Genomic DNA, 27,527 nt, shown 5'->3' on the forward strand with positions numbered 1-27,527 from the left:
GACATTATGAAATAAAATGAAAAAAATTGGTCCAATAAAATTTCTGCTTAATCGCATGGTCGGAGGTTTTAGAAATTTTGGGATTTCAAATTTAACTCTCATCTATATTATTATTTAAATCTTTAATTGGGTAGGTATTACGAGTTAATCGGATATTAAGTAATTAAGAAAATACGAAAACATCTTTTCGTAATTAAAATAATTTATTTTATTCTAGGGTACATTAGTCTTTTTTTTTTAAATCTATGAATAATTTGTGTATGATAGGATTTAAACCCATAACATTTACATTAATAAAACTTTAAATTTACCACTTGACCGAACTTTATCTTGAATTGTTTTGTATATTTTACTTTTATCATGCATACTTTATTACCTCCATTAATTATATATCTATATTTACTATTATTCAAACTCGTGACAAAATTGGTGTCACGGGTTAACTTAGTACCAATTTAGTTGGAAAAAGATTAATTTACCATATCCAAGGACTGGACCTGAACAGGGGTGACGCTAAGGGAGAAGTTTGACTTTTGACCAATTACAATTTATAAAATTTTAAATTAGTATAGAAAAAATTATAATTTAGCCCCTAAAAATTGATATTTTTACTTTTAGTCCTTTAAAAATTATAAATATATACTATTTAAATGAAGAAATTGTATTTTAACTTTCATAAAAACATACAATTTAATTCTAGCCTCATAAAATCTTTCTGCCTTCGCCCCTGGACATAAGTTCAATGAATTTGTGAACAAGTTCTTTACCACTACACCAATAATAATTATTGATTAAGTTTTAAAAAGTAATTTTTTACATTAAGGGTCTGTTTGATTGCCAGTAAAATATTTTCCGTAAAATGATTTCGGAAAAATGTTTTACTTTTTCGTAAAATGATTTCTTGGAAAATATTTTCCGTGTTTGATTGAATCATGTAAAATATTTTCTACTGTTTTGCGATTTCCGGAAATATTTTTAATTTTTTTACATATATTGATATATATATTAATATTTTTATATTTTAAATTATTTTTACATATATTGCAATGATTTATTTATAATAATACTCAATTATTAAGCTACAATATTAATCGTTATAAATTGAAAAAAATTAATATCAAATAAATTATTTGTAATTGTGTTAAAAAAACAAGCATTGAATAATTAAAAAAACAAGTTACTGGAAAATCGATAAACAGAAGCAATTTTCTATCGGAAATGACGGAAGGAATGAAGGAGGCGATAGAGAGGAGAGCACGGAAAATGTCTTACGGAAATTGAAAGGGTAAGACATTTTCCCTAAAATGTAACCCATTTTCTCTTGTTTTGGAGTTTATTTTCCAAATGGAAAATGTTTTCCGCCAATCAAACGCTGGAAAAGTTGAAAATGATTTTCCGGAAAATCAATTCCTTCAATCAAACAGACCCTAAATGTTTTCTCTCACCCACATCGTCTCTATACTTCCTATTATTTAAACCCTTGACTAAGTTGATGTCACGAGTCAACCAAGCAACAACTCGATTAGAAAAATTATGAAAATTTCCTTTCGTAATTAACATAAATTATATTATTTGAGGGTACTTTAATTTTTTTTTAAAACCAATATAAAATTTGTATGTGATGGGATTTGAATCCATATCCATTTGCATTAATAAAACCCTAATTTTATCACTAAGCCAACACTTTATTTTGATTTATTTTATACACTTTAAACACATCTCTATGTTCAAAGTATATATTATAATTTCTAATTTAAAATAAATTATATCATTTTAGGATACTTTAATCTTTTTATTTTAAAATAAACAAATAAATAAATCATTTGCATAGGGTGAATTTAGGGTTATTGTATTTTTTAATCTCTTTCCCTTAATTAATGCATATGCGGATTTATATTTAAAAAATTAATAAATAATTTGCATATGGTGGAATTTGAACTCACGACATTTAAGTTAATATAACCTTAAATTTATCACTCAACCAAATATTTATCTTGAGTTATTTTGCATATTTTGCTTTTATCAATTGCATATCTATACTTTTATACTATTATTTAAACTCATAAAATTGGTGTCACAAGTCAACCAACACAAACTCGATTAGGAAAATTGCAAAAATGTCATTTCGTATTGAAAATAAGTTATATTATTCTAGGGTACATTAGTCTTTTTATTTTTATTTTAAAATCATTAAATAATTTGCATATGATGAGATTTGCACCAATACATTTGGGTTACTAAAACTTTAATTATACTACTCAATCAAAACTTTATATTAAGTTACTTTGTATATTTTATTTTATTATGCACACTTTATTACCTCCATCAATTATATATAAATAATGTTATTAATTGTGTTGACGTCACAAGTTAACTCGACATCAACTCAAGATTGATGAAAATACCATGATAAACAATTATAGTGCATTTAATATTTTTAATATGATGTATTTACATGTTTAATTTTTGTTTTACAAATAATTTAATCTAATTTTTATTTTAATATCGTACATATTGCTAGTGTTAGCGTTAAGTAGTTTCAAATCATACACTTTCACATGCGTATGCGTGTGATAGAATTTCTAGTTTTGTATAAATTATATGAAAGTTTTTAATTTAGATTTTATTTTATTTAAGTCTCATCTTATGTAGTCTTATTGATTTATTCTAATATGATTGAAGATATATTCGATTATTGGCTTCACCACGCTTTGGGTCTATTTTTGAACATTAATCTCATTATAAGTTCTTATTATATCTACTCTTTTTTATACAATGCTTAGAATTATACATAGTCCCTCCTCAACCCTTAAATAGGAGGATAATGCGTTTCAGCGCACTCGAACACATATCCTCCTGCATTGGCAACAATATTGATGTCAATCAAGTTAAAACTGAATCATGCTTTGGGTTTATAAAGATACTATTTTCTAAACAAATAAATGTACTTCTAACAATAAAAAAAGTTATATTATGACAAATGGTTATCTAGGGGGGCTGGCAAGGGCCTCGACCCCCTCTAAAATAGAAAATTGTCTATTTAGGCTCTTTAGAAAATTTAAAATTTAAAATTAGTAAATGTAAAATTACACTTTGGCCCCCTAAAAATGATAAAATTTTGATTTAATCATTTAAAAATTATAAAGATATAAGCTATTAACAATTAAAATTTAATTTCGGTTCCCCTAAAAAAATTTCTGCATTTTTTATGAAATTTTTTTAATAAGCTGTTGATTATTTATATTATATTATAGGGTTAAATTATTATTTGGAGTCTTAACTTGGTAATTTTTTTTATATTGGGGTTTGAATTTTTTTTTTAAGTTTGGTCCTAAATTTGCCAATTGTTCTCACATTGGGACTTGGACTTGAAAATTTTTCCCACATTGGGATATGAACTTCTTTTTAGTTCAAGTTAGGCCCTGACTTGGCAACTTTTCCCACATTGGGCCTGAACATTTTGTTGTCCGAATTAGGTCCTAAACGTGGCAATTGTTCTCACGTTGGGACTTTGACTTCGCAACTTTCTCAACATTAGGGCCTGAACTTTTTTTGTCCAAGTTAAGCCCTGAACTTGACAACAGTTCTCACATTGAACCCTGAATTTAATAATTGTTCCCACATTAAGGCTTGAACTTTAGGATTTTCAAGAGCTAACTTGGATAAAAAAAAAGTTGAAGTCTCAATGTCAGAACATTTGTCAAGTTTAGGACCTAACTTAAACGAAAACAAAGTTCAAATCCCAATTTCTAAGAAAAATTATCAAATTCAAATCTCAAAATGTGATTTAACCCTATATTATATAGAAAAAAATACTAAATTGATATTAGAATGAAGTGATATCAATTCAATATGAAAAATAGTATAAAAATCAAATTTAATAATGGTAATAAATTAAATTTAGGATGTATAAGCTCTTTTATATATATTTTTATGCATTACATTTTGTTTGTATAAAATCATCATTCTTTTATTTAGGAAACTTTTCTTTTATTTGGATTTTTGATAAATATATTTAACTGACTATTAGGTATTTTTAATTTTCCTCTGCAAATTGTAGTTTGTATTTAATTTATTAATCACATGAAACGTGGATTTCACATGTCAGTAGGTGAGTTACACATCAAACATAATTTACTTCTAATTTTGTATAAAAATGATACCCAAAACAAGAAAAACAACAACATTGCCATTTGATAGTGATTTATACTCCAACCTCTCATTTTACATTATCTTTAAATATGTTTTAATTTTTTATACCTTTTATAAATTTGGAATTTGGAATTTAATCTCTATATAGTTTATTTCTGAAATTAAGTCTCTTTATTTTTCATATTTCAAAATTCGAGTTCAGTTGTTAACATTGTTGAATTTTTTTGTTAAATTTGTTGATGTGGTATTATGAATTAAAAAAATGATGTTGTAATGGACTAAAATTTAACAAAATAATTTTAACAATATTAACGATTAGACTTGAATTTTAAAATCTAAAAAGTAGAATGACTAAATTCCTAAAAATAAAAGTACATGAACTAAATTTTAAATTTCTGAAGAGTACAAAACTTCTAGCATATTTTAGCCTCTTTAAAAATACAAGACAAAAAGTGATAGTAAGAGATTATGAATAATTTATCAACAATTTCATGAAATTTAATAATATATTTAATTCTTTTGAAAATATTCTTATGGAAGTAAAATGGCTAATTCACCGATATATGTTAGAAAAAAATCTTATTTAAGAAATTATGTCGTTTTTTTTAAAATTTACCAATTTACATTATTTTTGGAGAGAGAAAGGTAAACGTGTCCTACAAGGCATGTAAGCTCAATTTTAAAGTAACAAATTTCGAGGACGAAATTTTCTAAGGGAAGAGAGTTGAACAACTCAATTTTTCAGTTGTGTCGGAAATAATAGTTTCGACGCCACCAAATCTGGCGAGTAAACTTATAAATATTATTACTTAATATGTACGAGTCAAATATGGTTTTAAAAAAAGTTTTTGAATTAGTAATTTGTATTTTATAATGATTTATTAGGTCAAATGGTTTTAGAAAGTGAGGTATCGAGACATCGTTTCTATAAACCGAGCCATAAATATTTTTATAAATATTTTCGGAGTGTCATTAAGGTAGTATTAAGGTTTCGTTGAAAAATTTTAACGCTTCGATAATTAATTAAAAAGACTAAATTGAAAAAATGAAAAACTTACTAATAATAGTATTTAAGTGATTAAATAGCTTGATAAATAAATGAGGAGGACTTAAGAAGAAATTAAACCTAAATTAAAAAGATGAGGTGGCATAAGAGAAAAAATAGTAAACTAAAACCTTTAATGGCAAATTGTAATTTTATGAAATTAAATAAAACAAATTGAAATTGAATAGCTTCCTATGCATTTCTTCTACAATATTCTGCCAAAATCGACGTAGGAGGAGAGCTTAAGCTGGTTGTTTTATATTTTTATTTAATGTGAGTTTATTTGTTATTCGTTTCTTGTAATTTTTATGTTTTTGAGATTGTTACAATTAGGTCTAACTAAATCTTACCTTATTTTTGATTTTATTAAAAATTTTGGAAGTTACATCTTATGAATATTAGATTTTTTTGATGAATAACATGGATTAGAGCTTTGATTACGCTATATGATGATTTTATAAAGTGATTTTGTTAAATATTAATTTTAGGATTAAATTGTGAAAATATTAAAATATTAGGTTTGATAGTAAATTTTGGTTTATTAGGGTTGTATAATAGCTTATAATATTTGAATAAATTATTGATTGAGGAAAATGAGTTAAATTGATAGATTAACTAATTAAAGGATTAAATTGCAAAAATTATAAAAGTTTGGGGTAATTGTGTAAATTTGAAAATAAAAGGCTATTAATTTTGAAATGAATTAGAAGTGAAATATATGCTAATGAATGAGTAATTTTATATTTTAGATCAATATCCCGTAGAAATCGTGAAAAAGGAAAAATAGCAGAATAGTCCATAATCTTCTGCAATTGCTACAATTCAGCCTAGGTAAGTTCGTACGGTTAAAAATTTAATATTTTGTATAAATTGATGAATGACATTATTTATTTATTTTATTGTTGGAATTGAATTATTGTTGGAATTATAATATTGAATTGAATTTCGGTATGAATGGAACGCGGGATTTGAGTACATTCGTATTTTGGTGTATGATGGTATTGGAAGGAGACAACGACATTTTTCCCAAGTAAACCGGGGTTCAACATTTGTTGCGAACTCTCGTGTTTTACTTTTTGTTCAGCTCTTACGAGCTTCTGTTGACAATGTACTCTTATCCGTAAGTCGTTCTTCAAATGGAAAATTTCAGTAAAGTGATTTATTTAATGAATTTGAAAGACATGTTATGTATTTTTGTATTGATTTGAATACGGAGGTATTTATCAATTGAAGTTACGAATGAAAGGGAGTTGACATGAATGATATTATTTATTTGACTTGTTATATTTAGTTCGATAAGATTTTTATTTATCTCGTCGAACTTACTAAGCTTCATTAAGCTTATTTGCATTGTTTAATGTCCTTGTAGATTTTCGGAAGGTTGGACGATCGGATCAACACTCAAGACGCACTATCCAGCTTATTCTGGTAGTTTTTGAAAGGTTCAATATGGTTTATATGGCATGTATAGGTTTTGGTACGGTTTAGTCAAGGCTTGGCTTGTGAAAATATTATGATAGATATTTTGTTTAAATAACCAACTTACATATTGGTACGAGAATATGGTATATTGTGGTATGAGTATGAGTGTTAAATGTATGTATGTAATTGAATTATAGTGAACTTTGGTAACTTGGTTGGGTAAATAATTAGATAAGTTTGGACATTTTTTTAAAGTTATCATTTAAGGCATTTAATGGTATATCGGTTGTATGTGGTGATGATACATGTTTAAGACATAATTTTAGCTTGTGTTGAATGCTTTGTTATGGCTTGTTGATGTGCAATTTGTTGAGGTTAGGTTAGTGTCAATTTGGGTGAGAAATGTGACTTAAAAAATGACCTATTTTCGTCCACACGGGGAGAGACACGGGTGTGTGTCTCAGTCGTGTGTGACACACGGCCAAGTGACATGGCCGTGTGTGTAACACCCCCAACTCGAATCCCTCGCTGAAACCGGGTTACAGAGCATTACCGGAGTTTACAGATCAAGCAGACAGAAATTTCAAACATTTTGTATCATCAAAACAAGTCATTAAAGCATCATTTTAATCAAAATTATAAACATACCAATCCAAATCAATTTGCCTAGTTCATAAGCACTTAAACATAAAATTAAATTCATATGCACCTATCTAGATTTAGTTCAATTTACCATGCCATAATATGGCTTCAAAAATAAACACATATTTATATGTATAAAACCAACCAAAATTAAACTTATAACCTCATTTACAATCAAACCATAAAATAACTATTATTTAGACACCCTAGGTACATGCCGACACAAAAGATAAATATTACCACATTTGAGTTCGAGATCGTTGTTGGATGTTGAATTGACGATCAAAATTAAATACCTAACCTGCGCACGGAAAACAAAACCGTACGCTGAGTAAAACTCAGTGGTATTTCTATAATTCGAATATTTAAAGATAAGAAATTACAAATATACAATTGAAATATAAACACATATTAATATTTAAATATTACAACAATCATATCATATTTCATTTGTGTCACAAATATCTCAATTCTCACACTTGCTATATAAATAGCTTTTCACAATTTATTTCACATTTCATTATACAATTGCATTATCCATTCCATATTCATTTCAGGAGTATATAACTCATTTATTCCATATATTTGCAACATATTTCACATTCTATTTTCAATTCACTATTTCACTTCCATTTCTCATACCATGCCATTTCAATATCAATTATAAAATTTTATTATTCATTTACCCCTATTAACACGACTCGGACTCGAACGGATACATGGATCCAACCAAAACACATTAGTTTGGCACCCAGTGCCTCATCGAAAAATTCAAAGTAATAATTTGACACCCAGTGTCTCATCGGTTAAACCAAAGTAAATTGGCACCTAGTGCCTCATCGAATAAATCCGAAGTGATAAATTGACACCCAGTGTCTCATCGACTCAAAGTTGAAGAAATCCTTGAGCTCTTCCAATCCTATGGCATGCCATCTATATCCAACTCAACCCGATATAGTTAATAAGGTTCCAATTCACTTTTCAAATACAAACAATATTCATTTCAATTCAAATAATCAATATATTCAATATATACCAATTCAATACATTCAATCAACTTAAATTCAATTTAATGACAAAGTGTCAAATACTCACCTCAATACTTACCATATGCATTAAAAAAATACAACAAATAATAACTAGTTTCGGATTATAGAAATACAAACCAGAAATTTTGAGCTATTCCTCATCGACTTTATCTTTCCCCTTTTTAGTCGAGGATTCCGGTACGACGTTAGCTACGGAATTAAAACAATTAAAAATCATCAATGCAACACAATTCAATTTCATATTGAATATTTCAATTTTTACAAATTTCAATTTAGTCCCTAAACCGAGACTAACTTTTATTCTTCACATTTAATTCTTTATTTTCATTCAATTTCCACTTTAAACTAGATTTAACTCCCTATTTTCACTCAAATCTCTAAATTTCAAAAGTTTCATAATTTAGTCCCTATTACACAAAATTTACTATTTGTTCTACAATTTAATACTTTTTTCATTTCTAACTTAAAATCTATCAATTTAGTCCCTAATACTAAAATTATTCAACATTAACAACATCTAAAAACTCAATAATTTCTAAAATTTTGACATGGGTCGAGTAGTATTTAATACCGAGATTTCAAAAATATAAAAATTACAAGAAAAGGGGACTAAATTGACTAACCAATTGAGCTTGAAACTCTGAAACCCTTAGCTTTGGTCTTTCTCCTTTTCTTTCCTTTTTCATTCTTCTTCCCTTATGTTTCGTTTGTTCTTTCTTTCTTTTCTATTTCTATTTCTTTTATATATATATATATATATATATAAACTTAAAATTTTATAATAATATACACTTATGCTGCCTCATTTATGAGCAATGGCATAATTGCTTCTTTAGCCCTTTTAGTTTTTCTTTAATCTATAGTTCAACTTTCACCCTTTATACAATTTAGTCATTTTACCTAATTACTCTTAATTCATGCAAATTCATGTAACCAAAACTTAATTAACCACACAACTAACTTCGTAAATATTTATTAATATTTACGAGTCTAATTTAAGAAAACAAAGTCTCGAAAATGTATTTTCCGACACCCGTGACTATCGGGTTGTTACAATGTGTCCCCTGTATCTTTTAAGAATGCAAGTCAGTATGCTCACACGGCTTGGCACATAGGTGTGTGACTTGGCCGTGTGACCCAAGTCAGAGAGTTACACGGGTATGGACACGGGCTGAACACAGCCATGTGTCCCTATTTTGAATGTCCACACGGCCTGAGACATGAGCGTGTCTCCTGATCGTGTGAGTCACACGGCCATGTGACCCCTGCAGTGTTGAAAATTTTAAATATTTCTGAAAAATTCTTTGAGTTTCAAATTTAGTTCTGATTTGTTTCTAATATGTATTTTGGGTCTTGAGGACTCATTTAAAGAACAATATTTATGATTTTTGATTAGTTTTATTATCAATATTGATATGTAATGAAACGTTTGAAATTTCTGTCTGATTGATCCGTAAACCCTGATAATGCTCAGTAACCTTGTTCCGACGACAGATACGAGTTAGGGGTGTTACATAGTTTCCCAAATAAGGTTTTTTTTCTTCTTCAAAATATATCTAAAAATTAGTCAAGTAAAATGGTATCTTATATTCATATTTGAATACTTTGGAACAGGGGTGGAGCCAGGGGTGACAAGGCCCCGGTCCCCTTACAATAGAAAAATTTTCATTTAAGTCCTTTTATAATTTATAAAATTTTAAATTAGTAATGATAAAATTATACTTTGGTCCCAAAAATGATAAATTTGATTTAATCCCTTAAAAATTATAAAGATATAGACTATTAAAATGGTGAAATTGTATTTTTATTATCGTAAATATATATAATTTAATTCCAACCAAAAAAGTTTCTGACTTCGCCCTACATTGGAACATGAATATTTCTACTAAAAATGACGCTGCATGAAATTTTTTTTTCCATTTTATTCACAATGAAATAGAATTGTACAATAGAATTGTTGAATCATAAGAATTTGCAGAGCCAATCATATATATGTATTTAAAAAGATCTAAACAGTCCTAGCATTAATTCTTGGGGGATGAAATTTCAGTGCTGCAAATGGGGCAAATCTTCTTAACTTGAAGCCATTTAGTTATGCACTCCGAGTGATATGGATGTTCACAATTCGGAAGAGCAACTACTCCTTCCTCTTCTTCGTATTCGACTTGACAAATTACGCACCGATCGATCCCAGTTTTACACTCATCGGATCGGAAATTACATCGAACCAAACACGATGAAATTTCGTTTGGGGATAGTCCTCTTTTCTCCACTCCTATAATCTCTCCTAAAGCAATTAACTCTTCGTAAGATAAATCGTCTGGATCTATCCCATCATCATCATCATCATCATCATCATCTTCGAAGTCATCGTCCTCCATATCTTCATCATCGTTGCTACCTTGGCCTTCAAGGAACTCTAGGTCACCTCCGGCTTCGAGGCCTTCGAAATATTCGTAATCATTAACATTGCCTTCCTCATAGGATGACTCGCTATTGTACTCTTCGCTGTCCTCACTTTCGATGCTCTCGAGCATCGAGAATGCCCTTTCTTGTTCTTGCAATGCCACCGCCATAGCGAAATCCGAATTGACTTGATCGAGTTGGGTGAAAGGTACCCTCTTTGATGATTGTTTTGCATCCTCGTTTTCCATAGGAAGACTGAATGCAATCTTAAATTCCAAACTAAGTTGAAATGGCAGATCCAATCCATAGGAATACGTACATATATATATAATATATATAATATATAATAATGTTTTAATTTTTCTTTAGGGAAAGGCAACTTCCATTGGAAGCGATGGGAAGTCCAAATATGTTATATTATTTGATTCTCTTATACTTTGAACGTCGTACTTTGCCTCAAATTTAGCTTTCTTTCAAGAGAGGGCAGCTTTATTTTATGCAAAGCAATCCTATATCATATTTCCTAAGTCACACACACACACACACACACACACATATATATATATATATATGGGTAAACTACACAATTAGTTACTAAACTATGTATAAGTTTTTGTTTTGACCACTGAACTATTTAAAAGTTTTCATTCAAGTCACTGGACTGTTAAAATCAATGCTATATGACTTTCTTTGTTTGCACTGTCTGTGCCAATTAAAAACTCTCTTTCCTCTTTCCTTCTACAATTAAGTTTTTTTTTCATTGAATAGCTTTGGACGCCACAAGTCTATTAACCAAAATTCAAATAAATTTTCCCCAATCTTCGGCACTGACTGTCAAATCGATTCGGATCTAACGTTTATTCTTCTACTTATTAATGGGTATTGATCCACCGTACCGATTGTCGAATTGTCGCTTGAAGCTCGCCGACGAAATTAAAAAAAAAAATTTAACAACCTAACAACTTAAATAAAAATTTTTGAATACTTCAATGGCTTAAATGAAAATTTTCAAATAGTTTATAATCAAATTGTAACTTTTCTTAGTTAAGTGACCAAAACAAAAACTTACCCGAGTTTACCCCTATATTATATACCAACTGTTATACGGATACACAATCAATTACACGTATTTTCTAGTATTTCCAACAAGTTTCTATGTATAAATATAATTAAATTGATTAATGTAATTATGCTTGGTTGGATTTAATCTATAAGTTAATTACAATATGTAATTAAAAAGAAGGAAAATTCCCGTAATGGTTGAAATGAAATTATGTAAAGAAAAATAGACAAATCGATAGCTACACATGCCAGTAATGAGATTGAGAAATTAGGTAGAAAAAGGAAGTATGGGAAAAATGTGATATGGTAGAGAACTTGATTCTTGTTTATAAAGAGCACAATATGAAATCAAGATAACGACTGTATCCCAATGTAATAATGCATTCCAGTGAAGAGCTTTAAGAGAATTATCCTAATTCTTAGACAATGTTATTTGTATTTGGACTAATATTCGTATTTGAATGTATCAGTCAAACATTGTGGCAGTGTTTGCATGTGAGAGTGGAAAGTGCAAGTTTTAAGATATGAAAGAACAAAAGGGAAGTGGATGATTTAATTCCAAAATTCCTCTACGAAAGATGCTGAAACTTGGATGCCAGAAATGAAATTGAGTCAAAATTGAATTATAAACTTTTTTAAGGGGTTAAAACGTAATTTTATTATCATATGATTTAACAATTTTTGAAAGGACTTGAACGCAATTTTATCATACTTGAGGGTCGATGGTGGAAACCCTTATCACATGTAGCGGTCTCCATCAACCTGATAACGATACACTGCTTTAACTCCATATTGATGTACAAAATATGACATGCAAAAGGTTTTATCATCTACAACTGCAACTGCAACTGCAACATATTCCCACTTCATATACATAACAGATAAAAAGTACACATCATTGAAGAAACCCAAGTGAGATCTACACTCTGAATTTTAGACTAAAGATATGTGGTGTAATTTTGACAATCTTCTGAGACTTACTTTTCCTAATAAATCCTTTAACTTAGCCCAAAAAATAAAGAGAGAGAAAGAAATGCTTCATATGGGTAGGTCTAAGTTACCAGTTTAGGGAAATTCATTACTATCATCCTAATTCCTAATATGGAACTAAGAAAAAGTAAATGTACTTTTCATTTATCTTGAATTATTTGTGCACAATATTCTAATTTAATACATATTTAAAAATGAGTACAAAGATCTAACATTCAAAAATATTTCATATGCTCAATATTTTGGTGTTTATTAGTTTTAATCTAAATTATATCAGTTCTTAATCTATTTGTACTATAATAATTTGACTATTTAATGATTACTCGAATAATTAGTTTGTAATGACTTTTATATTTGTACTTATTAAACTTCAATATATTTATTTCATGCGTAAAAAGCTTAAACAATAAAATTAAATATATATGCATAAAATACATATCTATATCCAACACTTCCACTAGATGGAAGAAAACAATGGAGGATTCCCATTCACATATTTGAAGTGATGCTGTTCATCAAATAGAATGTAGCAAAACCAAAATGACCGTACCTGCAAGACGTTCGAGTAAGAAGCCCGAAAAAGCATCCCCTTTCGTCGATCCAAATTAACAATCTAACCCATAAAATTATGTACAATTTTGAAATTTGTTCCAAATATTAAATAATTATTTAAAAAAAATAAATCCATCGAAATTTCATGAGTGAGATATCTATAAAAGAAAATTAATGATACTAAAAAATATACATAAATAACAAACAATATGCATATCATTATATTTATAAAAATTACAAATATTAATAACATAAAATTTAAATAACATATTAGAACTAAATAAAAATAATATTTTAAGAATTGTTTTTTTTCATGTTTTACAGTTTTAAATGAAATAAAATTATTAAAAAAATTGATCTACTAAAATCTCATCTTGAAGTTTTGAAATTCTCATTATTATTCATTATTATTTTATCTAAATAAATTTAATTTTAAAATTTTAAAACCTTAATAGAAATTAAATTAATCTTCAAATCTCTCGTCCAAACACACCCTAAAAGGACTAGCAAATAAAGAAAGAGTGCTTGATGATAAAATTTAAAGGGATAATTTCTCAATAATAATAATAATAATAATAATAATAATAATAATAATAATAAATCAGTTCCTGCATCTCATTTAAACTTTGGGTTAATGCATGCATTGATCCAACAAATTTTACCCCATCACATGCACCAGAGATTCACCCCTGCTGCCTATAATGTACACAACTTGGTCAATCAAACCTAACGACTAATCAACCTAAAGTTCCACAGTTCAGCGATGAATAATCTTACAAACACTTGGTCCCACTCAATCCATCCTTCCTTTCAAAATCCTTTCCTTTACTTCTGTAGGTGTTCTGCAAAATGTAAATACATGACACCAATTGTGAAAGGTTTCAGCTATCAAGATATGCCATTATTCAAGAAACAAGTAAATACTCTTCAGTTTCTCTCTCTATGACAAAAGGGGAAGGCTTTGGACGGTTAGAACAATAACCTTATTCTACTTTATCAAATATGACTCCACAAAAGACGATGCTAGCAAGAATTTAAACAAATGATATTACTGTATATATACTTACACAACATACACATGCCCTCCCCACCCACTCAAACAGTCACGATCTACTGATGCAAGGAGAGCTTGGGAGACCGTTTCAAACAATTCCTCCGGTTCCTGAATAGTAAGAAAAAACCAGTCCATAAAGCATGAATTGTTTTACTGGCATGAAGAATTGTAACCTAATCTAATCCAAAAATGTCTTAGCTTTTAGGTTGCATGTAAAGGATGGAATTCTGCACTTCTTAAAGCCACCACCATGTATTTCAATTTGAGCAAAAGGAAAATAAAGAAAAAGAAAATGGCAAACCATGTTCTCCTTGAACATAGACTCGCAGGCACCATAAAGAGACTCTGAGGCAGTGCCAGCTACAACAAAATCTTTTGCCAGCTCCCTGCATTTCAAAGAAAGAAATCATAAACCAAAATAGTGTTGGCAACTCAGCATTTGCCTCAAGAGGCTCAGTAACTGAAACAAATAATATGAAGAAATAATTCAAACCACAACCAATGTTGTAAGGATCTGAACCAGTGGTCAAACCAGACAGATCCCAGTTCAACCATTACAAAATAATTTTTTTAGAAAATTCATTAAAAAAAGATAAAGAAACAATAATAGAAACATAGACATTCATTTTATAAATTGTAATAAAAAAATTAACAATTAAACTAATTTCAACCCAGTTTGACTGGTTTTTTATTGGTTAAACCTTCTCTAGTTTCATGGTATTGATTGAACCTGTTGAACCACTGATTTCTAGTTCAACTGGTCCGGTTCTGACAACCATAAACACAAATAGCATTTTCAAGTACTAATCAAACTCATTGGAACCCAAAATAATAAACACATGTACATGCAATATGAGCACTAATGAAGTGATCAAGCCTGTATGGCTACGCTAACAAGCACGCAATAATGAAGCAGGACAAAATATGATATCATCCAGAATTCCTTGTATGTTGAAAAACGTGCAAGAGATCAGGAGGAAAAGGAAATTGCAAATGCTGATATAAATGCTACTCAAATCCAAAACCTAGATCACTACTACTAAGTAACTTGGATACCTCTTCAGCTTGTTATTGTTATTTTAGGGACTGAAGTTGCACGTCTCCTCCAACAGAGAAGATATAAATATAATATCAGAAAAGAGAATAGGGCAACAGTTATCTACGAACATAAGCCAAATAGCTACTTCAGTTCTAAATATAAAATCAGAACAGAATAAGGCAACAGCTCTCTATGGACACATTTTGGCCTATGAGAATCAAGTCAAATAGCTATTTCATTGCGAAGAGATACTAACCAACAAACTTTTTAAAATCTTCTTTTTAATCCAATCAAAGTGAATATATAAATTTTGAGTTTCCTTGACACCCAAATAAAAATGCAGTACATTTTTAACATCTATATTTCCTAAACCTGTTAACATCAACCTACAAGATAGCAAATAAACATCTTTATAGAAGGAAATTAATTATTTAGTCTTGCAAAGCAATCAATGTGATATATCCAGTTTGTTTCTTGAAAATCAAAAAATAAATAAAAAGAAAAAAGGTGCACTGCATTTTCAACTTACTTGGCTCCAATGGAATCCATGGTGCAAATGAAGGGCTTGTCTTCATCTCCCAATCCAGCAATTACTGGTTGGCAGAAGTATGGACCAAACCTATGATAAAAAGGAAAATATGTCATAAATCTCATCTCTTTCACAACTCACATATATAGAGGTGCTCTCTTTCAAGTTTAACTCCTATTCCAAATCTAATCCTTCCTAGAGATTCCTCTCAACCTTGAGATATCATCAAGGAAGGGATTGAATTCATTATGAAAAGAAGAGTCCATCTATTACATCCCAAGGCTAAACACGAAAAGGGCAGGCCAAGAATAACTTTGATTATTTTATCATAAGACAAAGTGGATCATTCCCTTCAAGAAACGGAATACAATGAAGCATTGCTTGACAAATAAAGACACAAGTCTATCCCCTTGACATGAACAGTAACAAGTATTTTGCACAATACCATCTAGGAAAAACAAAACCCTTTTTTGGGATAGTTAAAGAAAAAAAAAATCTCATGCCACCACTTCACTATTCCGACTATCTCATGCACCTGCTGCTATCATTAATTAATTAGTATCCGTCAATATTAATATTAGGCAATATAAAACAATACTAAAGCTCTCTATTTCTTCAATTAATCTTTAAAGGTTAGCTCAAATGTGAAATAAAAAGAAAAACCCTAATTTAAGTAATCAATTGGACTAATCCAAAATATATATTTAACTGGGCGTTTTAAACTAACCTTTTCTCGTAAAGAATAGCAGAAACAAGGCTAGCAAAAGTCTCAGGTTTCATGTCCCTCTCTTCTCTTAGCTGATATAACTTGTGCCGAAACACAAGCCTCTGATACCTTCAAATTTATTTATTTTTTTAAAGAAAAGCCAAAATATCAGCATAAAAGACAAGCTAATAATTCAAAAAGATAAAAAGAAAATAAGCAGATAGGGGGGTTACAAGGTTTGAGCATCGGTGGCGAGGCCAGAGAGGCCGAGAAAGAGTCGATCGTGGATTTTTGAAATCCTCTGGAAATCGGTGGCGATTGTTTGGAGTTGAACTCCGAGTCTCCGATCACTGGCGATAGCGAAGCAGTTCTTACCTACCATGGCTACGAGGGCACTCCCATTATACTCGAAGATCTGCATAAACATCCACCATACACAAGAATCAATATTTTTTAAAAAACTAAGCTATGAAGGTTTAGGGTTTTACGCTTAGCAAAGGAAATTAAAAACAGAGAAATGACGAACCGACATCGGAGAATCAAGGGGGTATTTGAAATGAAATTTAGTTGCGATAACCTAACTAAAATTTTGTTTAGCAAATGTGATGTGAGCTTTAAATGAAGAAACTGCAAAATTTCTTGGAGATCACTCCACTTTGCAATGGTTCAAAAGCTTTGCACTTCTCTTCCAGCACAAATAAGAAAAGGGTTATTTCTTTTCAAGAGAAAGGGAAGCTTTTAAATTTGGGTAAAATTCAGGAATAGTCACCTATGTATGATTTAAATTACATTTTGGTCACTAAATTTTATTTTGTTATGAAATGATCATTAATGTTATTGATTTGTAATGTTTTATTCACAAGGCTTTTTATTTGTTATGAAATTGTCATTGGGTCTACATTTGCAACTGTTATTTCTTCATTTGCATCTCCACTAGTTTGATTGTAGTTGGTTCATATTTGATAACTACACAAAATGACTATAACAACTATTGTGCGTTTGTTGAACATCTCAAATGTCTTGCTATTTGATGGGGTGCCTAAGGAAAATTTCTTCACCACTACGTACATTAAATTTCTTGTGATATACTTAACATTTGAAAATATAAGATGTACTCTCAAATACATAGAAATCACTTACTGTTGGTTTCCTTCACTCTCCACGTCTCATACAAAGTCATCCTTGTCTTGGGCCTTAATAGCACCTTCTTAATCACATGGGTAATTTTGTTAACAACTTCTGCCTAAAATATGTAAGAAATTCCCTTGGCATTAAGCATGACTTTGGCATATCTTGGATCTTACGATTTTTTTTTCAACAACACCATTCTACTAGGGAGTCTTTTGTGTTTAAAACTCATTTTGAACGCATTTGTTATCACTGAAATTAGAGAATTCTTCATTCTCAAAATCTCTGGCATGATAATTTAGATCCTTATTATCTTTCCAATTAGCTAGCTCTTTTTATTCATTAGCTTATTGTACAACTTCCTAAAGGCTTTAAATGTTTCAGATTTCTTCCTTAAAACTTTATCCAAGTGTATCTTGAGTAGTCATCTACACACATCAAGACATACTTCTTTCCATCTAAGATCTTAGTTTGCACAGGTCTAATTAAATCCATATGCAAAAGTTCTAGAGGTTTAGATGTTTGTATTAGTTGCAATTGAGAATGTGCCTCATGATGTTGCTTAACCTTCATGCAAACTCCACATGCTTTGAGAATGGTTCCCCTAGCTTTGGCAAACCCTTTACAACATTATACCTTACCAAACATTATATGCCTTTGAAGTGAACATGGCATAACCTCTCAGCAAGGAGTTTTCATTAGTGAGTCTCTCATTTACCTTGCACGCTTGAACTCGTTCATCTAGCATGGATCTGTAGGTTTTTATAAAGTTGTCAATAGACTTAGTATCACTATCACTTGAATCATTTGAGTCATTGCATCTGCTAACAACTTAGGAGGTAAATGTATCATAATTGTTAAAACACGCATCATCTTCTTCTAAGCTGCTTGAAGAATGTTCATCACTTTAGGTAACACAAAGTAACTTTTTCTTCAAAGTATTGGCACATTTAGCTTGAATATAGCCAAATTTTTTGCACTCATGATATGATATTCCCTTCCTTTTCTCCTTAGATGCATCTTCATTAATCATAACTCCTTTACCCTTTTCTTTACCAAAATTTTTGTTTGCATCAAATCTCCTATTTTTCCTAATCAACTATTTAAACGCCTTATTGAAATTTTGAGTGAGTAAAGCCAATTACTCCTGCAGCTTTTCCATGGTAGTTTCACCTTCAGTTGTAACTAGAGATGCAACTTGAATGCAATACTTTTTTTAGCCTTACTTTTGTTATTATTTGTCTCATCAAGGTTCATCTTAAGGGTTTTTAACGAACCAATGAGTTCACCAATTCACATTTTTTTGATGTCCTTTGTCTCATCAATAGTAATCACATTAATTGTAATTTTTTCAAGCAAAGATTGAAGCACTTTTCTAACTAGCTTCAAATTTGACTATTCTTTACCAAGTGCAAATGTTTGATTTATGATATCACACAAATTTGTAGAGAACTCATACAAGACTTCATTGTCTTGCATCTTCAATGTCTTAAACCTTGTAGTCAACATTTGAAGCTTGGATTGTTTCAAAATATTGATTCCTTTATGAGCAGTTTATAATATAGTCCAAGCTTATTTAGCAATGGTGCACTTAGAAATGTACCTGAATTTATAAGAGTCTACTCTATAGAAAAATACATTAAGGGCCTTGGAGTTTGTATTAACTAGTTTTTCTTTATTGCTAGTTCAACCCACTTCAAGTTTAAGGGTTTCTAACCAATCAATATCGAGCACCAAGGTGTTTCATCCACAAACTTGATAAAAGCCCTCATCATTTCCTTCTAGTAGGCATAATTTTTGCCATCTAACACAGGGAGTCTCGAGATTGACGTTCCTTCTATATCAATTTCTATAGTAAGCTCTGATACCAATTATGAATTCAGTGGTTTTTCCTTTTAGATCTTCATTTAGTCGTAACTCGACAAACTTACTACAATTATAAATTATAAATGGAACACTAAAGTTTGATTATGCTTTTCGGAAACTTCCTACGTTTGCTTAAAAAGTAGTCCAATATAAATAAACAAGTACCATTGTTTTCAAAACCAAACTAGACTAAACAATTAGACTGGTTGGGTCGAGAATTAATTGGGGTACCAGTCTAGAATAAGGGGTTGGATCGATTGACTTGCGAACCAATGAGACATGTTGAACTGATTTTCTCTATTTTAATATACTTTTAAATTTTTTAAATAATTTATTTAATTGAATCGCACAAACTGATTGAATTGGGAACTGATGGTCTGATTGGTTTAAGCACCAACTTGGTTTTGAAAACCTCGACAAGTAGAAGATGAGATTTAAGTTCAATTCACTGACAAAGTTGCAACATCACTCCTATACTCAATTTAGATCAACCTCCCCTCTGAAACTCTCCCATTGAAAGCTTAGTTGTAAACTTGAACAGAATTAAATGTTCTGTCTAAACTCATCAATAAAACAATGACAAACCTTTTCTTAAATAAAAGTGTAATGGCTTGCTAAAGTGCAATAAATATGAACCACTATCTCCTCATAACTATTTAATTCTTCAAATATGAAAAGTTCAGTTACATTAATACTTTATTCAATTAAGTTTTCAATATGGACACAATTAAAATTATTTAATTATTTTATAAAATAAAATTTAATACTTTTTTATACAAAATAAAATTCAATACTTTGTTTTTGTTAAATTAAAAATGTATAAATTATATATATTTAAAATAAAATTTAATTGACTTTATATATTTTCAAAGCAAAATATTACGGTTTATAGCTATCACTTATCATAATTATAACCATTTCATATTTAAATAAAATATTTTTACAAAATTATAATTGATTTTCGTGTTTAAAATTAATATATATATATAGTCGAAAACTGAATTAAGCATCTTGTTAATATTTAAAAAAATATTATTATTTTGGATGCTAAATTTTGGGCATCTTGGATGGGTTGAATCTTTCATTAGACCGGAGTTTTGAGAGCATTTCAATTCAAACTAACAGCTTAGAAGTTGTTCACACCATTCAAAAAGAAAATCTAGGAAGTCCTAAGTCAGCATTGGAATATTCAACATGTTCCTCGAGAAGAAAATAATTGTGCAGATGACCTGATTAAGACAATTCGTGATAGGATAGTAGGACTTGGCTTTTTGGAAGATCCCCATCAGAGGTATCAGATTAATTTCTTTTAGTTGTTTTACTTTGTTTCACAAAAAAAATATTGGGTACATCTATTAATATTAATTTTTATATTTAAATTTAATAAATTTTATTTTATAAATATTACTTTAATCAAATTCATTAATTAACTTTTTCCATATTAATGACAATATTAACCAAAATCCATTTAATAAAGCTTCTCATTTTGGTGAAACGAATACTCACCCAATTTTGACTTCAACATGGGGTGAAGTCACAAACTTATTAATGGGATAATATCAATTTTGATATCTTTTAATAATTAATTATTTAATTTATTTTTATTTATTAATGAAAAAGTGTATTTTTATCTGTCTTAAATAAAATCAATAATTCAATTTAAACCGTTTTAATAAATATTATTTTTTAATTTTAATTTTAATCCTCCTAATTTTTAATTTTATTTCCAAATCCATTAGTTACTTTTTTTTAATATAGTGATTTGTAAAGTTAGGAAAAATAATTAAGGTTGATTTAATTGATGGTTAAACATTATTTAATTATTAAAAAAATACATTCAATGAATACTTACCCAAATTTGACTTCAACCAGAACCAGGGTGAAGTCAGGGGCAGGCCTTTGGCAACCATGTTTAATGGGGTACTTCCATTAATAATTAATCATTTAATTTTGATTTTTTAAGCCTTTAATTAATAAAAAATTTATATCTTGAACCCTTCAAAAAGTTGATAATTCAATTTAAACTCTTCTAATAAATATTTTTAATTTTGATTCCTTGAAACTTATATTTAATTATTATTGGAAAATTTTGGTAAAAAAACTCATCAGTTCTTCTCAATTTCGATATTGAACAAAATGGTCCCTCTTAAAAAAGTCAAGCAATTTAATCTCATCAATTTTGAAAGTAAGCAAAAAATTAACAGAGATTAAATTGTTCTGATTTTTTTAGAGAGATAAATTTGCTCAATATAGAAATTGAGAAGGACTAAACTGGTATTTTTACCAAAAAAATTAGATTTAATCTATATAAAAGGAAACTAGTAAGAAAGTTGAAGGAAAGAAAGGGAGAAGGTTATAAAAGCTCTAATGAACTTCCCATGCAAAGCATCACCTCCATTACGCTTAAAAGGCAAATGCAATCGCCCCAAAAAAAATCCTTTCTTTTTTGTTGAAATTATAGTGTTTGTAAAGTGAAACAGATTACCGGCTTTCCTTTTCTTATGTTTTTCTTCCATTACCCTCCCTCAACCTCAAGAACCAATTCACAAATTCTCTGGGATTTTTCATTTAGTAGCTGGTCTATACTCTTAGATATGATTGAAAGCAGCATAAAAGAGTTTTAAACAAAAAGAAATGGGAAGTTGGTTGTTTTTGTTTCTTGTTGGGTTGTTTTTGGCTGCTTCTGTTAGTGGCGTTGGCTCTCGTAATGTAACGTATGATGGAAGGTCATTGATCATCGACGGCCAACACAAGATTCTCTTCTCTGGTTCAATTCACTATCCTCGTAGTACTCCTCAGGTATGTATGTATGTATGTATGTATGTATGTATGTATGTACAATAATCTTCACTGTTACATTAATCTTTGAACCTTTCTTGAATGATTTACTGGGTTTTAGCCTGGAAAAAAGAAGAACAGAACTTGTTTGGTAAAATAGTCAAATACTTAATCTACAAGTTTTCAAGTTCGTGCCAAACTTTTTTTCTTTTATTGTTTCTTGATCTTCAACAGTTCACCAAATCGGTTTGACATTTTTTGTACATTTGGTGGTATCAATATTCCCGGTTTGACTGCTCTCTATCATGACTAAAATGCTTATTGTTCTTTACTGACAGATAGAATATTAAAATACTCAAATTGGGTTTCATTTATGATGGTTTCAGGGGGATTCACTTGAATTTTTTAGTAGCTCACTGAGTAATTTCATTCATTTTAAGCACCTAAAACATGCCTTTGCTTTTTTAAACTAGTAACTATGGTTGAACAAGATCTTGTATAGCAATTTTGGTTTTTAGGTGTTTTTACATTTTCTTTAAAATAATCATAACATGGATTAATGCTAAATAACTTGCAGATGTGGCCATCTTTGATAGCCAAGGCCAAAGCTGGAGGATTAGATGTCATTGAAACCTTGGTGTTTTGGAACCTACATGAACCCCAACCAGAACAGGTTGCCATTGATAACTATAATGTTCTTTATCTTTATATGTATTGTTGAGCAAAAAAAAAAAGGAAGAAAAAACCCCATAGATTGTAAAGCGGTTGAGATCATTGTTCTGCAGTTTGATTTTAGTGGACAACGGGATATAGTAAGGTTCATTAAGGAAATTCAAGCACAAGGTCTATACGCATGCATTAGGATTGGACCCTTTATTCAAGGCGAATGGTCTTATGGGTAATTAGATTACTTTCTGCAGTACTTAAAAAACCTGAAATCCTACTTAATCTTCCTTGGCCTAAAGCTAGAGGTTTGCAGGGGTCTGCCATTTTGGCTGCATGATATTCCAGGCATAGTTTATAGATCCGATAATGAGCCCTTCAAGGTGAGTACTTCAGTTTCTTACTTGCTATGGAAATGTTCAGTTCAGGGTTCTGAAAGACAGTACCAATCATTGATGCTGCCCTTCTTTTTGGTATGATGGCAGTATCAAATGAAGAAGTTTGTGTCCAAGATAGTGAACATGATGAAAGCAGAAAAATTATATGCTTCTCAAGGAGGACCAATTATTCTATCACAGGTTTAAGTCCAGAAAAATGAAACTATTTTATCATTTTGTTTTCAACTAATACTTTTTTTGTGACTAGCTGTTTTTTTGAATGCAGATTGAAAACGAGTATGGAATGGTAGAGGCCGCATTTAGAGATAAAGGGCCTCCGTATCTTCGTTGGGCTGCAGAGATGGCGGTGGGGCTTCAAACTGGTGTACCATGGGTGATGTGCAAGCAAAACAATGCTCCTGACCCAGTGGTTGGTCTCCAATCACTTCGGACAGATTTTATAACCCTGATTATACGTTCCCATGATAATAATTTTGACTGACCTTCCATAATAATTTGAACTCTTTCTTTGAGTTGAATTTCCCCATCAGCTTTTCATTTTTGTGTACAATTGAGTGGTGATAGATTAATGCATGCAATGGGAGGCGATGTGGGGAGACATTTCCTGGGCCTAACTCACCAAATAAGCCAGCAATATGGACAGAGAACTGGACAAGCTTGTATGTTTTTGTCGATATCTTTGTATCTTTCCCTTTTTAGCATTGATGTTTACCGAGTTAAAAGTATACAAACATATACTACTTGAGCCCTTTTTATAGATGAGATCTTTGAAAAGATATATTTTTTAAATTTTGATGAAGTTATCAAGTATATGGAGATGAACCAGACATCAGATCAGCTGAAGACATAGCATTCCATGTTGCACTGTTCATTGCAAAGAAAGGCAGCTATGTGAATTATTATATGGTATGAAAATCTTTTCTAGATCTTCACCACTTGGTTAAATTTGTATTTCACATATTATTTAAGTTCATAGTCATATGGAGATGAAATATGAATCCAGCTAATTGTATAGCTTTAATACCTTGTTGTAGTACCATGGTGGAACTAACTTCGGAAGAACTGCTGCTGCGTATGTACTGACAAGTTATTACGATCAAGCTCCTCTTGATGAGTATGGTAAGTACAAATAAATCACATTTAACCTCTATTCAAATCTCTATAATGAAAGCTTTTTTAACTTGTTAAGGCGTCTTTCAGGTTTGTTTAGGCAGCCAAAATGGGGCCACCTTAAAGAGTTACATGCTGCAATCAAATTATGTTTAAACCCTATGCTCTCTGGAGTATATACCACTATGGCTTTGGGAAAATCACAAGAAGTAAGAACATTGATCAAAATCGAACTCAAGAATTTTCTCTCTTTTAAACTTTTGGGGACCAACTAATCAAGAACATATTTCAAACTTTTGTTGGTAACAGGCCTTTGTTTACAGAGGGAATTCAGTCGACTGTGCTGCTTTTCTGGTAAATAATGACACAAGGAAGACTGTTGTAGTAACATTTCAAGATTCATTGTATGAAATGCCTCCGAAATCAATCAGCATCCTACCAGACTGCAAGACTGTGGCCTTCAACACTGCTAAGGTGTAGTTAAAATCCAAACTGATCAATTTTTCATGATTTGAGAGTTAAATCATACATGAATATTGTCATCTTATGCCAAGTTTTTTCTTAAATACATATCCATACATGGATATGAGGGTGTGATCCTCAAAAGCATACCATATTAGACAGCCACCTATATCTAACACTCACTTCAAAGTCTGGATAACAGGTAAGCACACAATACAACACCAGAGCGGTGGAAACAAGTAAGAAGCTAGATTCAATTGTAAAATGGGAAGAATATAAGGAAACTATCCCTACTTTTGAAGACACATCTTTAAGAGCCAACATGTTATTGGAGCACATGAATACGACAAAAGACAATTCAGATTATCTTTGGTACAACTTCAGGTAAGGTTCGAAAGGGGTTTTACTTCATTAATCAAATTTGATTGTAAACTTTGAGATGTAACCTGCCTTCATGTCTGAAAATACTTGCCATATAATCTATATATTTCTTTAAATATGTTAGGTTTCAGAATGATTTTTCTGATGCTGAATATGTGCTTAATGTGACCTCTTCTGCCCATGTATTACATGCCTTCGTAAATGGATCATTTGTAGGTGAGTCTTATAATAATCACTTTAAGCATTTTTTTTTTCCTGAAGATTATATATTTGAATTTAATCTTTTGATCCTGCAACAATGTGATGAGAATCTTTTTGTTTTGTTCCTTCATTGTACTTTCTTCTTTAGGTTCTACTCATGGAAGTTTTAAGACTAAAACTCCCATCCTAGAGAGTAAAATTACTTTAAATAAAGGAACAAACTATATCTCCTTGCTTAGCGGAATGGCTGGATTACCGGTAATCATCAAATGCTATTCCCTTGTTTCCTCATATCTTAATGAGTAATTTATGTATAAGTGTATACATCACATGTCAGCTTAATCCTTATAGGTTTACCTTTGATTGTCTTTATAGGATTCAGGAGCATACCTTGAGAGAAGGGTGGCTGGAATTAACACTGTGAGGGTTAAGGGTGAACATGAAATTAAAGACTTTACCAGATACTCATGGGGATATCAGGTATGCATGCAAGCATGCATGTATTAATATGGTACTAATGATTCATGTCAGAGTTGCTAAACAGATTAATGACTGAAGAATTTACTGATAAAAATGAATTTCTTCTTAAGGTTGGATTGTTAGGTGAGAAATTACAAGTATATACAGATTCTGGATCAAATAAAGTAAAATGGAATACATATGGAAGCTCGACTCATCAGCGGTTAACATGGTACAGGGTATGAAAGGCTGTTTTATCCTAGTAATGATTCAAAATTATGAACTTCACTTGAGATAATCATATCATTTAATTTCTATTCAAAATCCTGTTTTTAGACTCTGTTTGATGCACCAGCTGGGAAGGATCCTGTGACACTGAACCTTGAATCCATGGGAAAGGGTGAAGCCTGGATAAATGGCCAGAGCATAGGTCGATATTGGGTCTCATTTCTTACTCCAAAAGGGATTCCTTCACAAACACGGTAACAGCAAATTAGATATTCATTTGCATTTCATGATTTGTTCCATTGTTTTGATCTTTAATGTCCTTTCCTTTCAGGTATAATGTGCCTCGATCCTTCCTCAAACGAACCGATAACCTACTTGTTATCCTAGAAGAAGAAAATGGATACCCTCTTGGGATTTCCATCGACACCATATCGATAACAAAAGTGTGCGGTCACGTGTCCGAGTCACATCTCCCACCGGTAATTTCATGGCAAGGACAGAATAAAACAGAACATAACAACAGCAAGAAGCACCACGGAAGGCGGCCGAAAGTCCAGCTCCAATGTCCACCTGGAAGGAACATTTCTAGGATACTATTTGCAAGCTATGGTAACCCTACTGGGGATTGTGAAAACTATGCCATTGGAAGCTGTCATTCATTCACTTCTTTACCTACCATTGAAGAGGTTAGCTTGAGAATAACACTTCAAATATGTGTATATATATATGCCTTTCTAGTTTTCATGGAATTTGACTTTGACACTTGACAGGCTTGTATGGGAAAGAGGATTTGTACCATCCCTGTTTGGAGAAAGAAATTTGGTAATGATCCATGTCCAGGCATACCCAAAACTCTGTTGGTTGATGCACAGTGCACATAAGAGATCACAGTTTTTTTTTTTTTTTGTATGGTCAATAACAGATTCTCATATCATTCTTGGAAGTTAGACTTAGAGATGTTAATTAATATAAACCTTTTCATTTTAATAGATATATATAAATTTGTTGTTAATCAAAAATTAAAGTCGTAAAGCAACTCTTGGTCATGTCCTTGCTGCCATTTCCATGGTTTTTACATGATTAAAAATACGAAAAAGAGCACTTTTCTTTTTCTAGGCAAATTGACTGAATTTAAAACCCAAATTTAATCCACTTTCAAAAATGACTTTTGAGTAAATGTTTTCCATTTTTTAATCCAAGATTGT

At 30.6% G+C, this 27,527-nt stretch overlaps 3 protein-coding genes across 4 annotated transcripts; 1 reads left to right on the forward strand and 2 right to left on the reverse strand.

Moving 5' to 3' along the window:
• Positions 1-10,208: 10,208 nt before the first annotated feature.
• Positions 10,209-11,007, reverse strand: LOC105771555 (E3 ubiquitin ligase BIG BROTHER-related). Its single transcript, XM_012592995.2, has one exon. It carries the CDS (start codon positions 10,962-10,964, stop codon positions 10,335-10,337), a length of 630 nt encoding a protein of 209 aa, XP_012448449.1. The 5' UTR covers positions 10,965-11,007; the 3' UTR covers positions 10,209-10,334.
• A 2,904-nt stretch (positions 11,008-13,911) lies between these two features.
• LOC105774235 (proteasome subunit beta type-3-A) lies at positions 13,912-17,350 on the reverse strand. Of its 2 annotated transcripts, XM_012596639.2 has the most exons (7): positions 17,175-17,350; positions 16,882-17,063; positions 16,670-16,777; positions 15,943-16,032; positions 14,676-14,760; positions 14,388-14,482; positions 13,912-14,162 (listed from the first exon to the last, which is right to left on the reverse strand). In XM_012596639.2, exons 1-7 carry the CDS (start codon positions 17,178-17,180, stop codon positions 14,114-14,116), a joined length of 615 nt encoding a protein of 204 aa, XP_012452093.1. In that variant the 5' UTR covers positions 17,181-17,350; the 3' UTR covers positions 13,912-14,113. The 2 variants fall into 2 exon arrangements, with proteins under 2 accessions (XP_012452093.1, XP_012452094.1); XM_012596640.2 differs by lacking the exon at positions 17,175-17,350 and having other exon boundaries at positions 16,882-17,069.
• Positions 17,351-22,000: 4,650 nt separating this feature from the next.
• On the forward strand, positions 22,001-27,303 carry LOC105774721 (beta-galactosidase 16). The gene is made up of 19 exons (XM_012597276.2): positions 22,001-22,441; positions 22,998-23,093; positions 23,206-23,318; positions 23,400-23,466; positions 23,569-23,661; positions 23,747-23,890; positions 24,046-24,140; positions 24,282-24,387; positions 24,516-24,600; positions 24,682-24,800; positions 24,901-25,065; positions 25,256-25,437; positions 25,559-25,650; positions 25,784-25,893; positions 26,011-26,115; positions 26,226-26,333; positions 26,431-26,576; positions 26,654-27,008; positions 27,093-27,303. Exons 1-19 carry the CDS (start codon positions 22,277-22,279, stop codon positions 27,201-27,203), a joined length of 2,457 nt encoding a protein of 818 aa, XP_012452730.1. The 5' UTR covers positions 22,001-22,276; the 3' UTR covers positions 27,204-27,303.
• The last annotated feature ends 224 nt before the right edge of the window (positions 27,304-27,527 follow it).

This window comes from Gossypium raimondii, chromosome 6 (genome assembly GCF_025698545.1).
Source record: "Gossypium raimondii isolate GPD5lz chromosome 6, ASM2569854v1, whole genome shotgun sequence".
Classification (NCBI taxonomy): Eukaryota; Viridiplantae; Streptophyta; class Magnoliopsida; order Malvales; family Malvaceae; genus Gossypium; species Gossypium raimondii.